We start from the raw sequence: 17,715 nt of genomic DNA on the forward strand, positions 1-17,715 counted from the left end.
GTCGTCACAAACGACGCGGGTGAAGAGGTCGCCACTCGGCCGGTAACCGAGTGGCGTATTTGTATTGACTATAGGAAGTTGAATGCCGCAACTTCCAAAGACCATTTCACTTTGCCATTTATTGACCAAATAGTTGAGAAATTGGCCGGACAAAAATTTTATTGTTTTCTGGATGGTTATTCCGGATACAATCAAATTGCTATACATCCGGAAGACCAAGCAAAGACTACCTTCACTTGTCCATATGGTACTTTCGCATTTAGGCGAATGCCGTTTGGACTTTGTAATGCCCCCGCCACCTTTCAAAGGTGTATGATGAGTATCTTTTCAGATATGGTGGGGGAGTCTTTGGAAATCTTCATGGATGATTTCTCAATATTTGGGTCATCATTTGATACATGCCTTGACCAACTCGAAAAAGTTTTGAAAAGATGTGTTGAGAAAAATCTTGTTTTGAGTTGGGAAAAGAGCCATTTCATGGTTCAAGAAGGGATTGTGTTGGGGCATGTAGTGTCGAGTCGTGGGATAGAGGTTGATCGTGCAAAGGTGCAAGTTATTTCTACCTTACCCTATCCCACGAATGTTAAGGGTATTAGATCGTTTTTGGGTCACGCGGGGTTTTATAGAAGATTTATAAAAGGGTTTAGTGATATAACCAAACCCCTATGTAAATTATTGCTAAAAGATCAACCGTTTGAGTTTAACCAAGATTGTCAAAATGCCTTTAATGTGCTAAAACAGAAGTTGGTTGAGGCCCCAATCTTGCAATCACCGAATTGGTCGTTACCATTCGAAATTATGTGTGATGCAAGTGATTATGCGGTGGGGGCCGTGTTGGGTCAAAGGGTAGACAAGAAACCGGTTGCCATTTACTACGCAAGTAAGACTCTCTCGGATGCACAATTGAATTACACAACTACCGAGAAAGAGCTACTTGCGGTGGTATATGCGTTGGATAAGTTTCGTGCTTACATATGGGGTACTAAGGTCATTGTTTATTCTGACCATTCTGCAGTTAGGTATCTCATCGACAAGAAGGATGCGAAGCCGAGGCTAATCCGATGGGTTCTCTTGCTACAAGAGTTTGACCTAGAGATTCGAGATAAGAAAGGGAGCGAGAATGTGGTCGCAGACCATTTGTCTCGGTTGAGTGTGGAGGATTCTTCCCGTGAAGAAATTAATGAGACTTTTCCAGATGAGCAAATTTTAAAAGTTGGAATATTACCATGGTATGCTAATATTGTCAACTATTTGGTTACAGGTGACTTGCCAGCTCATTGGGATAGAAGGAAGAGGTTGCACTTCCTGTCTCAAATCAAGTATTACACGTTGGAAGAACCGGACTTATTCAAGTTTTGTCCGGATCAAGTCGTTCGAAGATGCATACCCGACGAGGAGATTCCTAGCGTCTTGATGCACTTGCATTCATTTGCTTGTGGGGGCCATTTTAGTGGTCACAAAACCGGGCACAAAGTGCTCAATAGTGGCCTTTATTGGCCGACTATTTTTAAGGATGCTTTTAATTTCGCTAAAAATTGTGTTGAGTGTCAAAAGTTAGGGAGTATATCAAAAAGGGATGAAATGCCCATGCAACCGATCCTTATTGTAGATATTTTTGATGTATGGGGGATCGATTTCATGGGCCCATTCTCTAACTCGCATGGCAATTTATACATTTTGGTGGCGGTCGATTATGTATCCAAATGGGTCGAAGCGATTGCCACCAAAACGAATGACCACATCGTTGTTTGCAATTTTGTTCAAACGAATATAATTTCTAGATTTGGGGTTCCCCGGGTGATCATTAGTGATGGGGGATCTCACTTCAAGAACTTTAATTTTGGCAAACTCTTGAAACGGTATGGTGTTGACCATCGAATTGCTACTCCCTACCACCCACAAACAAGCGGTCAAGTTGAGGTTTCCAATAGGCAAATAAAAGAAATTTTGCAAAAGACCGTTCGACCCGACCGAAAGGATTGGTCAACGAAGTTGAATGACGCTTTATGGGCTTATAGAACGGCTCATAAAACACCTATTGGAACCACTCCTTATCGCTTAGTTTATGGGCGAAATTGCCATTTACCGGTTGAGCTTGTGCATCGTGCTTGGTGGGCTATAAAAGAGGTTAACATGAAATATGACGATGCAGGAAAGGAGCGAAAGTTAAAGCTTTGCGAGTTGGAAGAGCTTAGGGAGGAAGCGTACGAGTGTGCCTCAAAGTACAAGGATGACATGAAGAGAGCACATGACGCGAAGTTGAAGCCAAAGGAGTTCGAAGTGGGTCAAAAGGTTTGGCTCTACAATTCAAGGCTTAAATATTTCCCGGGAAAGCTCAAGAGCAAGTGGATGGGCCCGTATGTGATTACACGGGTCGGAAGGCTTGGAGATGTTACAATCAAGGACCCAAAGGATGGGTCGAAGCAAACGGTTAATGGTCACCGCCTTAAACCGTTCCTTGATGGTAACGAAGAGAAAAAGGACGGAAATGCGGAGTTGGTATGCTTCTTGGTAAGCGTGCCAACATATGAGGTGAAGTAAAAGGACCGGTAACACTTTTTGTAAAGTTATGTATACTTGTTTATTTGTTTGCGTGTTTCCCGGATTATCGTTTCAATTCCTACTAATCCTTTTTGATTGTGTGAAGTCTAGACATTACGAACGGGTCGTGAAGATACAAGGTATGTTCTTAGACTTGTGTATGTGCATTGAGGACAATACACGAATTTTTGGGGGGTGGTAGGGCCATTAAGGATGTCCGTTTTAAAAATTCTTAACTTATAAAAACTCACAAAAAGATTTTTAATAATTTTTAGGAATTTTTAATGTACATAATCCTTTTATTAAATAATCATAATTTTCCTTTTTTTTAAAAAAAAAAAAATTGGCAACCCGTCGGCGACGGGGTCATGACCGTCGGCGACGGCCTCTGTATGTGTCCCGTCGGCAACAATTCACCCGTAGGCAGACGGTTAAGCCGTCGCCCCACTCACCATTTGCACTGCCCGTCGGCGACGGGTTCCCAATCTCGCTCCGACGCAGGTTAGGTTTCAGCGTTTAAAAACGATTTAAAACTTCTTTTTACCTAACCAAACACCACCCAAACTCAATATTCACCACAAATTCGTTTTCACATCATCTTACATCATTCCTCACCTCTAAAATTCTCTGACTTCTCTCTCCAAACTCACCTATTCCCTTCATCTTCTTCATCTCACCTCAAGAACCCTAAACATTCAAGCTACCATAACTTCCTCAATCCTCCATCAAATCCACTGATTTTCGGGTCCATCTTGAGTAATTTTTCAAGAGGAACAAAACCCCCAACACGGTTTTCATCAATTCTTGTTATTGTGCGAGATTTCTGGGCGTGTTCTTTAGGGTTTTTGAAAGGGTGTTCATCAAATTGCTTGTTTGTCATCTTTTCTTAGTTCTTCTTGTCTAACAACACCAAAGGTATGGATTCCTCTTAAATTTATGCTTGTTTATTATATATTAGTGTTTTTCTTCCGAAATTTTAAACTTGTTGGTTTAAGAGTAGGTTGTTTAGACAATGTATGTTGTGCTAGCATGATTTTGAGCAAGATTAGTTGTTTTGAATGGAATTTGAGTATGTCATAACCATAGTGAAGTGATTACACTGTTATGAACATGATTGAACATGAAGATAATGTTGATTTTTGTTAAAATTATAAGAGATTGTAAGATTAACAAAAGATTAATAAGTTTATGATAAAGTGAGCGACTTTGGAAGTTTAAAGAGGCGATTTTGCATTTACTTATTGATTAAATTGTCAACATCATACCTCATGTTCAAGGTTTGGGAGTAAATGAAGGTTGAATCTATATTGATGTTTTGCTTGTTTGTGATTGTAGTCATGGCGGGAAGCAAGAGACAAAAGACTACGGGTCAAGCTTCATCATCCGGGATTGGATCTTCTTCCGGTTTAATACCAAAGAAGTGGGAGCAACCGAGCTCTGTTGAGGAAAATGATGCAAGATTATACCGACAAGATTGGGAATGGGCAAAGTTCAGGGATAGCCAAAGTGCCAGAATTTGGGACGACGAGAAGAACAAACAGTTGTCGAGCTATCAAGATAGAAAGTTAGAAGCGAAGTTGTGGAAATGGAAGATGGTGAATGGGGTGAACACGTCGGTTCCAACAAGAGTGATATGTGAACGGACCGTGAATGTAGAAGAATTCCGGAACATCGGGATTGTACAAATGTTTGAGAGGTTAGGATGGGAGAGTGTTTTGGATTGGTGTGAAGACAATACTTCCAGGATTTACTTGTCGGAAGTATGTGAATGGTTGTCCACCTTGAGGCTTGTCAACAAGAATGAATCCCCTTCACAGTGGAAGTTAGTGGGGAAGACAACTCGAGGAATCATGACGATGTCGTTCGAAACTATGAATCGTATTGCTCGGTTTGACTCTTTGGGAGCACAAGCATATGACTACCCCACCATCGAGCAGTTTTTGGATAATCATTTGAACATCAATGACGGTGAGCAGTTGATAGAGGTTATCTTGCCGACCCACCCAGGGGGTGACATGAAACGGAAGCATATGTCACTTGAGGGAAAGATTTTGCAGGGGATCTCGGTTGAGAACATACTGGCAAGGTTTGGTGATCGCGGGGGAGTGAGAGTAAGTGATTGCAGGGTGGTGCATGCTTTACTGTATGGGACCCCAACACTGTCGTGGAGGCACATAGTAATGATGAACACATGGGCTACCAGGGAGTCGTCCCAGAGGCGGTTTATTCCGTATGCACGCCTCATTAGTACCATGATTGTGCAGCAAAATTGCTTACCCTTGCAAGCACTATGGGTCTCTAAGCCAGTGGAGGAATTTAACGTGGCTTACATGAAGAAAAATTGGAAGATAGAGGTCAAGTTCTCGGGAAATAAGTATGTCGTGACCGATGAGTTGGGGAACAAGTATGAGGTCCGTACTTCTGGGGCACCACCCGTGCAGGAAGAAGATGTGGAGATGGAGGAAGAAGAGGAGGAAGCTGAACCCTCCGGTGCACAAAGACCAAGGCAGCGTTATATGCGGCCACATAGGGAGATTAACGCAGAGGTGGCAGGTTTTGTGACCCGACGACGGGTGCCCTCCTACAAAAATTTTGATAGGGGGCAACAGGAGATATATGATAATGTCTCCGCGTGTATAGGTGAAGGTCGGGAATACAATCAACAGAGAAAAGCTTGGGAGGGGTCTCATGGATCCTCGATGCTCGAATATTGGGAGGCTCAAGGAGCCCAACGTGAAAGGATGAATAAATTTATGGAAGAGCAGGAACTGTTCCAGGCCATGCAAAGGTCACAAATGGAACAGTTAGCAAAGATGCAGGAGGATGAGGCAGCCCGAAGACGGGCATGGGAAGAAGAAGAGGCGGCGCGTCGACAACAAGAAGCAGAATCGAACCGACGCCGTTGGAGTGCCATGTACGTCTCTCAACAGATGACGATTAATAACGCCAAAGTGTTGCATGATCAGGAGCGACACCATAGAGACTACCAAGCCGGCCTCCCCTACGCCGAACATTCGGGGTGGACAAATTACTCTGATCTTCCCTATCCTCAAGGCCCATCCGACCCGACTCCGCATTGGCCCGAAGCGGTAGGGTCTAGCTTCATCCCAATCCCGTACCAACCACCGCCCCAAGGGGAGCAAAGCCCCTTAGATAACTATAGGGAGATGTTCGAGGCCCTCACTGGTTATCCATACCAACCCAACCCGCCAATGGATCCGAACGAGCGATATCAGCGGTAGAGGTATGGTATGTTTTATGTTGTTGTTGTTGTTGTATAGTTTATTCCGTTATTTCTTTTCGTTTTTATTTAATTTATGTCTAGTTAAATGAACTTTGTGGGTGTGTTCCCTATATAACCCTCACGAGACCGACTCGTCCTCCCGAGCTATCGGGAGGTTTAAAGGGCTTGTTGCATACGCTAAATGCAACCGTGATTCCTACGAAAGTGAGTTAGGCATGTTATTGTTGTAAATTATTTTTCCACATAAATCAAAGTAAAATAATGTATGACTTGGTAATAATTTCATAAAAGTGGTAGAACTAGGTAACTAACAAATTTTGATGGTTGTGAGAAGCATGCTTCTACACAAGGGTTAAGATTTGTAGGTACATTATGTTCGTGAGACGACCGCTTTGTTGAAAAGATGAAGAGCACACGAGGAACTAGCGAAAAACCAGGTGCATACGTTTCTTTTTATCTTTGATTTTTAGTTAGCAAATAAGTGGAGTGTAAATTGTATTTTATTTTCCGGGGTGTAATTTTGGGGAGGTTAGCCGTGTCACATCCCTTGTGCGTTTTAAAACTCTAGTTCTTACACATTGAGGACAATATGTACCTCAAGTGTGGGGATGGGGGAGTAGTAAAAATTTTCGATTTTGACCCGTTCATTTAAATACTATACATTGAGGACAATGTTTACCTCAAGTGTGGGGATGGGGGATTTTTCGCTCCTTGCACTTCCGGTTGATCCGTAACGCATCCCGGTGCTCCGGTTTTCGACTCGGTGACCCGTAAAGCTCCCGAAAAGCTCCTTAAACTCCATCAAACCTGCAAAACACATTCTTGATTAAAAGTAGGCTATTCGAAACTAAAACTTACGTAAAAACGTTAAGTTAAACAATAACAAGCACCGGTTTTCAACCACGTATCACATCCCCACACTTGTCTTTTGCTTGCCCTCAAGCAAATCTGTTTTTCACTTTCACGTGGGTCAAACAATGAATATACATCCCATTCCCGAGACAAAGGTTAAGGTCTAATGTCATGCTAAAGTTCAAACTCTTTACAATATTCAATGTATTTAATGGTGACGTGCTTTAGATACACAAATGGTTACCCAAGATTAACCCGCCCGTAAAACTAACAACTTATGCATATCCCTCACAATGTGCTCTCCACTCGGCTTAAAAATTTTTGCTAATATGTATAATGTATTAGCATTTCAACAATTACTCGCTCAAAACCGCTTAGAACACGTACCCGTATAGGCTTGCAACTCAATCATTCTCCACTATCGAACACAAATACTAAGCACAAGTCAAAAGGTCTTTGAGGGGTTGTAACGGGGCTAGGCGCAGGGTAGGGAAGAGGATATTTTATTGAAGTGGCTAAAGTGATGAAAATTCGACCTTTTATTACAAAATACTATCCTAAACAAAAGCAAACTATAAACATCCACTATGGGCAAAAACTTTCGCCTTTTATTCAACAAACTACTAGCACATCTTTTTGTGTTTTTCTCAATGCTTTTTCATTCTTTTTCGCAACATTTTCTGATTTTTTTTTTAATAATACAAATGAATCACAACTATACAACTTGAGTTCCTATAATCGAATTTTCATCACACGGGTTTAAAAAGAAAAGGCTGATGGTTATGGGCTAAGTGGGTTGTCAATTGAAAGGTTTAGGCTCAAATTGGGCGACTAGGGGACTTGTTTGGGTAAGGATAGATAAATGGTTTAAACGGAAAAGGTTTACCTAATGCCTTAATCATTCTCGTGCTTGTATTCGGTCTATAGTCTCAAATGTATCAAAAGTTGCAAGTTCTACAATACGCGACTAATGGCCCACTCAAACAAAGAAACATGTGAATGTGAATCTATAATGTATAAAGGGCTCAAACCTCACGTATAAGGGTATGATATGTGATATGCATACATTGCTAGTTCCTTAGGCGAATTATTCTCAAATAACCACCCGCTAAATACCCGATATGCTTATTAATTTGAACTTGACCATGACAAAAGACCAAATGGTTTGTGACATCCCTCGTTGACTTGGTTACTTGTGCTTTTGAGATTGCTTTGAAAACAAGACATTTTTGAAAAAATTTTGAAATTTTCCCCCATCCCCACACTTGAGGTAAACATTGTCCTCAATGTATAGTATTTAAATGAACGGGTCAAAATCGAAAATTTTTACTACTCCCCCATCCCCACACTTGAGGTACATATTGTCCTCAATGTGTAAGAACTAGAGTTTTAAAACGCATAAGGGATGTGACACGGCTAACCTCCCCAAAATTACACCCCGGAAAATAAAATACAATTTACACTCCACTTATTTGCTAACTAAAAATCAAAGATAAAAAGAAACGTATGCACCTGGTTTTTCGCTAGTTCCTCGTGTGCTCTTCATCTTTTCAACAAAGCGGTCGTCTCACGAACATAATGTACCTACAAATCTTAACCCTTGTGTAGAAGCATGCTTCTCACAACCATCAAAATTTGTTAGTTACCTAGTTCTACCACTTTTATGAAATTATTACCAAGTCATACATTATTTTACTTTGATTTATGTGGAAAAATAATTTACAACAATAACATGCCTAACTCACTTTCGTAGGAATCACGGTTGCATTTAGCGTATGCAACAAGCCCTTTAAACCTCCCGATAGCTCGGGAGGACGAGTCGGTCTCGTGAGGGTTATATAGGGAACACACCCACAAAGTTCATTTAACTAGACATAAATTAAATAAAAACGAAAAGAAATAACGGAATAAACTATACAACAACAACAACAACATAAAACATACCATACCTCTACCGCTGATATCGCTCGTTCGGATCCATTGGCGGGTTGGGTTGGTATGGATAACCAGTGAGGGCCTCGAACATCTCCCTATAGTTATCTAAGGGGCTTTGCTCCCCTTGGGGCGGTGGTTGGTACGGGATTGGGATGAAGCTAGACCCTACCGCTTCGGGCCAATGCGGAGTCGGGTCGGATGGGCCTTGAGGATAGGGAAGATCAGAGTAATTTGTCCACCCCGAATGTTCGGCGTAGGGGAGGCCGGCTTGGTAGTCTCTATGGTGTCGCTCCTGATCATGCAACACTTTGCCGTTATTAATCGCCATCTGTTGAGAGACGTACATGGCACTCCAACGGCGTCGGTTCGTTCTGCTTCTTGTTGTCGACGCGCCGCCTCTTCTTCTTCCCATGCCCGTCTTCGGGCTGCCTCATCCTCCTGCATCTTTGCTAACTGTTCCATTTGTGACCTTTGCATGGCCTGTAACAGTTCCTGCTCTTCCATAAATTTATTCATCCTTTCACGTTTGGCTCCTTGAGCCTCCCAATATTCGAGCATCGAGGATCCATGAGACCCCTCCCAAGCTTTTCTCTGTTGATTGTATTCCCGACCTTCACCTATACACGCGGAGACATTATCATATATTTCCTGTTGCCCCCTATCAAAATTTTTGTAGGAGGGCACCCGTCGTCGGGTCACAAAACCTGCCACCTCTGCGTTAATCTCCCTATGTGGCCGCATATAACGCTGCCTTGGTCTTTGTGCACCGGAGGGTTCAGCTTCCTCCTCTTCTTCCTCCATCTCCACATCTTCTTCCTGCACGGGTGGTGCCCCAGAAGTACGGACCTCATACTTGTTCCCCAACTCATCGGTCACGACATACTTATTTCCCGAGAACTTGACCTCTATCTTCCAATTTTTCTTCATGTAAGCCACGTTAAATTCCTCCACTGGCTTAGAGACCCATAGTGCTTGCAAGGGTAAGCAATTTTGCTGCACAATCATGGTACTAATGAGGCGTGCATACGGAATAAACCGCCTCTGGGACGACTCCCTGGTAGCCCATGTGTTCATCATTACTATGTGCCTCCACGATAGTGTTGGGGTCCCATACAGTAAAGCATGCACCACCCTGCAATCACTTACTCTCACTCCCCCGCGATCACCAAACCTTGCCAGTATGTTCTCAACCGAGATCCCCTGCAAAATCTTTCCCTCAAGTGACATATGCTTCCGTTTCATGTCACCCCCTGGGTGGGTCGGCAAGATAACCTCTATCAACTGCTCACCGTCATTGATGTTCAAATGATTATCCAAAAACTGCTCGATGGTGGGGTAGTCATATGCTTGTGCTCCCAAAGAGTCAAACCGAGCAATACGATTCATAGTTTCGAACGACATCGTCATGATTCCTCGAGTTGTCTTCCCCACTAACTTCCATTGTGAAGGGGATTCATTCTTGTTGACAAGCCTCAAGGTGGACAACCATTCACATACTTCCGACAAGTAAATCCTGGAAGTATTGTCTTCACACCAATCCAAAACACTCTCCCATCCTAACCTCTCAAACATTTGTACAATCCCGATGTTCCAGAATTCTTCTACATTCACGGTCCGTTCACATATCACTCTTGTTGGAACCGACGTGTTCACCCCATTCACCATCTTCCATTTCCACAACTTCGCTTCTAACTTTCTATCTTGATAGCTCGACAACTGTTTGTTCTTCTCGTCGTCCCAAATTCTGGCACTTTGGCTATCCCTGAACTTTGCCCATTCCCAATCTTGTCGGTATAATCTTGCATCATTTTCCTCAACAGAGCTCGGTTGCTCCCACTTCTTTGGTATTAAACCGGAAGAAGATCCAATCCCGGATGATGAAGCTTGACCCGTAGTCTTTTGTCTCTTGCTTCCCGCCATGACTACAATCACAAACAAGCAAAACATCAATATAGATTCAACCTTCATTTACTCCCAAACCTTGAACATGAGGTATGATGTTGACAATTTAATCAATAAGTAAATGCAAAATCGCCTCTTTAAACTTCCAAAGTCGCTCACTTTATCATAAACTTATTAATCTTTTGTTAATCTTACAATCTCTTATAATTTTAACAAAAGTCAACATTATCTTCATGTTCAATCATGTTCATAACAGTGTAATCACTTCACTATGGTTATGACATACTCAAATTCCATTCAAAACAACTAATCTTGCTCAAAATCATGCTAGCACAACATACATTGTCTAAACAACCTACTCTTAAACCAACAAGTTTAAAATTTCGGAAGAAAAACACTAATATATAATAAACAAGCATAAATTTAAGAGGAATCCATACCTTTGGTGTTGTTAGACAAGAAGAACTAAGAAAAGATGACAAACAAGCAATTTGATGAACACCCTTTCAAAAACCCTAAAGAACACGCCCAGAAATCTCGCACAATAACAAGAATTGATGAAAACCGTGTTGGGGGTTTTGTTCCTCTTGAAAAATTACTCAAGATGGACCTGAAAATCAGTGGATTTGATGGAGGATTGAGGAAGTTATGGTAGCTTGAATGTTTAGGGTTCTTGAGGTGAGATGAAGAAGATGAAGGGAATAGGTGAGTTTGGAGAGAGAAGTCAGAGAATTTTAGAGGTGAGGAATGATGTAAGATGATGTGAAAACGAATTTGTGGTGAATATTGAGTTTGGGTGGTGTTTGGTTAGGTAAAAAGAAGTTTTAAATCGTTTTGATATACTCCCTAACTTTTGTCTCTGACGCAGGTTAGGTTTCAGCGTTTAAAAACGATTTAAAACTTCTTTTTACCTAACCAAACACCACCCAAACTCAATATTCACCACAAATTCGTTTTCACATCATCTTACATCATTCCTCACCTCTAAAATTCTCTGACTTCTCTCTCCAAACTCACCTATTCCCTTCATCTTCTTCATCTCACCTCAAGAACCCTAAACATTCAAGCTACCATAACTTCCTCAATCCTCCATCAAATCCACTGATTTTCGGGTCCATCTTGAGTAATTTTTCAAGAGGAACAAAACCCCCAACACGGTTTTCATCAATTCTTGTTATTGTGCGAGATTTCTGGGCGTGTTCTTTAGGGTTTTTGAAAGGGTGTTCATCAAATTGCTTGTTTGTCATCTTTTCTTAGTTCTTCTTGTCTAACAACACCAAAGGTATGGATTCCTCTTAAATTTATGCTTGTTTATTATATATTAGTGTTTTTCTTCCGAAATTTTAAACTTGTTGGTTTAAGAGTAGGTTGTTTAGACAATGTATGTTGTGCTAGCATGATTTTGAGCAAGATTAGTTGTTTTGAATGGAATTTGAGTATGTCATAACCATAGTGAAGTGATTACACTGTTATGAACATGATTGAACATGAAGATAATGTTGACTTTTGTTAAAATTATAAGAGATTGTAAGATTAACAAAAGATTAATAAGTTTATGATAAAGTGAGCGACTTTGGAAGTTTAAAGAGGCGATTTTGCATTTACTTATTGATTAAATTGTCAACATCATACCTCATGTTCAAGGTTTGGGAGTAAATGAAGGTTGAATCTATATTGATGTTTTGCTTGTTTGTGATTGTAGTCATGGCGGGAAGCAAGAGACAAAAGACTACGGGTCAAGCATCATCATCGGCGGATTGGGGGAGGGCAGCCGTACATCGTTGTCTCTAAAATCTTTCATCACACATCATCATCGATCTTCCGCACTCAACCAATTCGATCATGCATTCAACCTCAGCTCGAGCCTGTGAAGATCAACCCACCAACATGCGCGGTTAACCCTCCAGTGAACACTCCGGGTGATGATTCTTGTATTTCACTTTTAATTTAGTTCTGTTTGTTTGAGAATTAGATTGTAATTAGGTGTTGACCGAATTGCATTCACATATATATGTACAATTTGTGTGACAGACAAATCCTGGTGATAACCAGAGAGACGTATTTATGTTGAATCTAATTATGCCTTTGCTGATTGAATAATTATTTATGCTGCTGTTAATATCTCTCTGATCAATTGGTATTATGCTAGGATCTTGTATAAGTAATTGGTTTATGTGACAGATTTACCATTTAATCAGTGGCATCCAAATAAACAATAATTAGATTATTAAGTGTTTACAGAATCTGAATCCCGGAGTGGTCACGTTCCTATCTTTGTTTTCTCATTTTCACAATACTTATTCATAAAAATTACAAAAATAGATAAACTAGCAAATTTCATAAAGTAAGTTTAGATTAGTTAAACGGTATTACACTGACCACATGCTCCTCTGGATTCGATACCTGACTTACCCTGTCTATAGGTAATTTTAGGTTTTTGCATAGACCCGACGACAGTCTATCAGTCACCGCGTGTTACTGCATCGTGTATTCCTTGCATGTATTCACTTCTAAGAGCATTTTGATTATACCTATGGTAGTTAAGCCGGTCTTGCTCGATGCACACATAGGCATCTACCAGGTATTGTTGGAAAAGGCGGCCACCTCTTAGTAGTAAAGAATAGGTATTAGCACGATCATGTAGTTGGTAACAATAGAACATAGTCCTAGTCAAAGTATTATTTTTGTTTGAGCTATTACCCTGTAGGCGCAAGTCACGGGACCAGCCACTTTCACCATGAATAAACAACAAAGGATATTGTAATGACATGTACAACGGGTGCAATATGTTTATTCTTTGGGGGCCATTAACCTTATGTCTAATGACAATGTCAAATCCATCTGACTCAGGTCCAGGATCATTGATAATAGCACCAATGCAACCTGGGCTTGGATTATCATAACGTAAAGAGTTATAAGAATTATACAAACGGATGTAGAATGAGGTTACATCAGTTGATTGACATAGATCTCTTGCGTCCCTAAAAAGTTTAACCAGTTTGTTACAATTTTGAAGGATCTGAATAAGCAAAGTGACAATCTCAGAATTCAAGCGCGAACGGCTATCGTTTCCGAATACGCCAAGTCTATTGGAGACCTCATTTTCTGTATCATACATATACATTTGCAAGAACCGAGGACGTTCATTTGGTGATGGTGATGGATAGAAAGAACCAAGCCAATGATAAATTTGGCCTTCAATTTTGAAAATGTAAGGAGCAGATCCATCGTTGATAGAATCGTCGACTATTCCACCAAAAGATGTCATTGAGAACATGCTGTTGTATGCACGTGTATTATCAAGAAAATCAGATTTATCAAATAGATGTAACAATGAAGGTGGAGGAAGGGAAGGAGATTCAAGCTTGACACGACCATATTTACAACAATGATTATAGCAAGCACGATTAGAAGACAGCGCATTGACACGTTCATCGTACCAAAATAGGGCATGGCAATGCTCGCATATGCAAGTACAATCACCATTATCTATATACATAGAATTAGAGACCTCATCGTTACATGACGCAAAAGACTCCTGCACAGGGACTGAAGTGGATGCATTGGGAGTAGGAAGAAACTGATGAAGTACACGACGTCGTTTTCGAGAGGTAGACATAGTTAACAATAAGATTTCCTAATATACTAAGACGACAACAATTATGGAAATAAAATAAACAACAAAGCATATAAAAGTAAATTACAAACTAACCTTAGTTGACAGTACCAGCCAAAAAAACTGAAAAGGTAAAGCAAAACACGTAAGTAAACATATGTATGCATAATCATTAGAAAAGTATGAGATAATGAAAAGAGGCATAGAGATTGAGGCAATATAATAGTGGCTGGAGAAAGATTTTTGTGTAAGTTGTTTTTTCTGAGAATAAAAAACAGCCCAGCATGCTAAAATTAACAACATCATGAATGAACATAATAAAATATGTCTACATCATATTGATTAATCGTGGATTATTCTATTCATTTTTATTTATTTGTATTGAACGATGATCGAAAAGGACGTTTACCTTTTGATTTTCGTAATTTTTTTAATGATATTAGCTTTATCAATCAATATGTGAGGTGTACAAAACACAAAGAACTATTAGAAACTGATATTCAAATAATGAGAATAACTTTTGTGAGACCCAGGCCCAATAATTAGAAACCCACTTTCAAATATAATAAAAGCCTATTTTCGGAAATAAGGAATTATCAATGTAAAAAAATTATAATTTGCCCAAACAAACAGCAATATCTGATATTCAAATCGAGACGGGTACCACCTAATCCCAAAGCTATCACATACCCATTAAAATAGAAAAAACTGAGCTCATACCCGGTGTACACCCGTCCCGGATGGCTCGATTTTCGGGTATACCCGTCGAGGATGGTTTTTGGCCCATCCCTAATAATATCACCTAATCCCAAGGCCATCCCATAACCATGGGAAAATATAAAACTAATCTCATGCCCGGTCTCATACCCGTCGAGCTTCGGGGTTCATCCGTGACGGATGTCTTGGGTTTCGGGAATACCCGTCAGGGTCGAGTTTTTTTGGCCATCGCTAATGTGAAAGCAAGAACAGTATGTTATGTAAATAAAAAATTTCATAGTACTCCACTTCTAGAATCATGTAAGTTTGAACGATTCTAAGAGCTCTTTTCATTAATGAGGTCCGAACCGACTTCCAGGCCAGATAACCGGCTAAAACTGCCGAGAAAAACACCAGCAGAGATTTTAAAATGACTATTTTGCTAGTTTACGTGTAAGATGTTAGACTTCTATATAATTATGCCCTTTATTGATCATCTAAATGCAATTAACCGTCTGACATTATTATCCTAAATATTAATTATAAATTTGAGCCTGTGCGGGAAAGTAGGATATGATATGGAAACAGGTGGTGGTTAAGGTTTGGTTAATCTTTTTGGCATATAATATGTAGAGGAACGCTTCTGATGTTAGTGCAGCTGGTTTTGCTATTACAAAGCAAAAGTTGGGGAAACCGTACTATTTTTTGGCAAAAGGGTATTATTGGCATTTCTGTTCACAGTGATCTAGTCTTAACAATGGAGGGTTGGAAAAAATGACAAGTTGTTGGCAACTAATTTCTCAATAAAGGATTCAGGGACACTGAAGTGAGCCTAGGTTAAGCTAATTAAAAAAAAGGAATATATGCAAACTTATTTTTGAATCAAATCAAAGTTGATCCAGGCATGGAATCTGTACATTTGTTGTATGCATATGTCAGTATCTTTTGTTACTGGCGTAACTATGGGAGCTAATTTGACTATAGATGCTAGCATAATGAGTTCCAAAAGGTAATGCAAAACGTAAGGTATAGTATTCGTCTCTAGGCATAATTAGTTGAAGGGTAAAAAGAAAAAAAAAAGACTCTAATGATAAAGTATTCATAAAAAAAATTGCAGGCAGCCTCCCTTTTAATCCGCCAATACTCTCCTTTGTCCGGTTGGCGCCAAAGTCAGACCTTAAAAAGTGTACCCATGATTATTTGAAGGGTCAAAAGTAAAAAAATAAAAGACACTAATGATAGACTATTAAAAAAAAATTTGCAGGCAGGCCTCCCTTTTAATCCGCCAATACTCTCCTTTGTCCCATTGGCGCCAAACTCAGACCTTAAGAAGTCGTCGGAGGATGAAATTCATTATGAAGCAGCATACCATCGCTAATGGATACCTATTCTACATTCAAAAGCAAAAAAAAAAAAAAAAAAGACACTAATGATAAACTATTCATAAAAAAGATTGCAGGCAGCCTCCCTTTTAATCCGCCGATACTCTCCTTTGTCCCGCTGGCGCCAAACTCAGACCTTAAAAAGTCATCAGAGGATAAAATTGATTATGAAAGAGTATGCCGTTTACTTAATTAACTAAGGATGTTTTCCAAAAACTTTGGCTTTTGCTTTATAAAGTAACAAAAGACAAGCACATATGAAATCCCACTACTCAAAACACACATATCAATTTGCAATAAGCAGCAGAAAAAAAAACCCAAATACAATAAACAAATAAGAAACCCTAGGGTATGAATTAATAGGAATGCGCAAAGCAAAAATAACCTGAACAGCAAATTAAATCTCCTAGATAGCTGCAACTTTAAAGCCCTGTACTCGATTTGAAATTCCAGACGGAAAATGGTAAGACCCATTTGTCGAATTCGTTCTAGGGTTAGTGAAATTGGATGATTTCTTGTGCAGTTTGATTTTGTGAATCTTGTGTTCTGGTTCGATTGTTGTAATTTGACAAAGAGCTGGGAAGAAATCCCTTAAGCAAGACACGTTTAGCAGGAGGAAAAAAAACCTAGAGAATACACGTGGTATAGCTGAGAGGGAAAGGGAGAGAGGGACCAAAAGAAGGCGAAGCAATGAAAGCACCGACAACACAACAGAATCAATCGACGTCGTCAGGAAGTAAGAAATATATACTCAAAAAGAATTCGACAAATAAAGCACAATCAGTCGATATCTTCAGCAAGTAAGAAACATATACTCAAAAGGAAGCAAGCATACATGCATCAAATTCATTCACTTTGACATAAGACCACCACACATGAAACCTAAACTCTCCTAAGCGAAACTCACCTGAACAGCAAATTAACAGTCCTGATAGCCTGGAACTTGGAAGCCCTCTACAAGATTAGAAACCCTAGAGCGAAAATCGGTAAAGCCATTGCTGCGTAATCTGTTCTAATCTCCTGAATTCTCAGCTGAGGAAAAAGCGAGCAGGCATAGAAAAGGGCACGTTATAGTTGAAGAGGGAGAGACACGTGGAAGCTCAGGAGAAGCAATGAAAGCACCGACTTTGTGCTTTAAGCCTTTAAGTATATATAAGGTAACTAGCCTATATCCCGTGTGACACACGGGTTTAAAAAATACAATTAATAACCTATTATTCAATATGATCTTTTATATCTTTTATATACCGTGAGCTTCACGGGTTATGGGTTGTGTTAAAAAAAAATTATATTTACAAAAAAAATTTAAGCGTCATTTTTTTTCCACTTGACTCATTATATTTTAGATGACTTTCGACCCGTTTCATTTTAAGCGTCATTTTTTCCACTTGACTCATTAAGAAAGAATACAACACAAAACTAATAATTCTTAAGATATGTAAAGATTGCCACTCTGTATTCTAAAATGACCCAAATCAATTTTGTTAACATGTACAGATTACTTGTATCTTATGCATGAGCTACTTATACATGGGTAATACTTGAGA

The 17,715-nt window shown here is 39.9% G+C and overlaps 1 protein-coding gene across 9 annotated transcripts in view; it reads right to left on the reverse strand.

Annotated features, from left to right (window-relative positions):
• Positions 1–17,271, reverse strand: part of LOC110927278 — a 33,731-nt gene extending 16,460 nt beyond the window's left edge. For 2 of the 9 annotated variants that reach the window (XM_035977982.1, XM_035977983.1), the window contains exons 1-2: positions 16,554–16,860; positions 14,187–14,213 (exon numbers count right to left, since the gene is read on the reverse strand). In XM_035977982.1, the coding sequence (XP_035833875.1) occupies positions 14,187–14,213; positions 16,554–16,642 (116 nt within the window). In that variant the 5' untranslated portion in view covers positions 16,643–16,860. Of the gene's footprint in view, positions 1–6,464; positions 7,776–14,186; positions 14,214–16,553; positions 16,862–17,075 lie in introns of those variants that run through there. The other 7 variants (XM_035977984.1, XM_035977988.1, XM_035977985.1 and 4 more) reach the window with 5 other exon arrangements.
• Between the last annotated feature and the right edge of the window lie 444 nt (positions 17,272–17,715).

Source organism: Helianthus annuus, chromosome 9 (assembly GCF_002127325.2).
Source record: "Helianthus annuus cultivar XRQ/B chromosome 9, HanXRQr2.0-SUNRISE, whole genome shotgun sequence".
Taxonomy (NCBI): domain Eukaryota; kingdom Viridiplantae; phylum Streptophyta; class Magnoliopsida; order Asterales; family Asteraceae; genus Helianthus; species Helianthus annuus.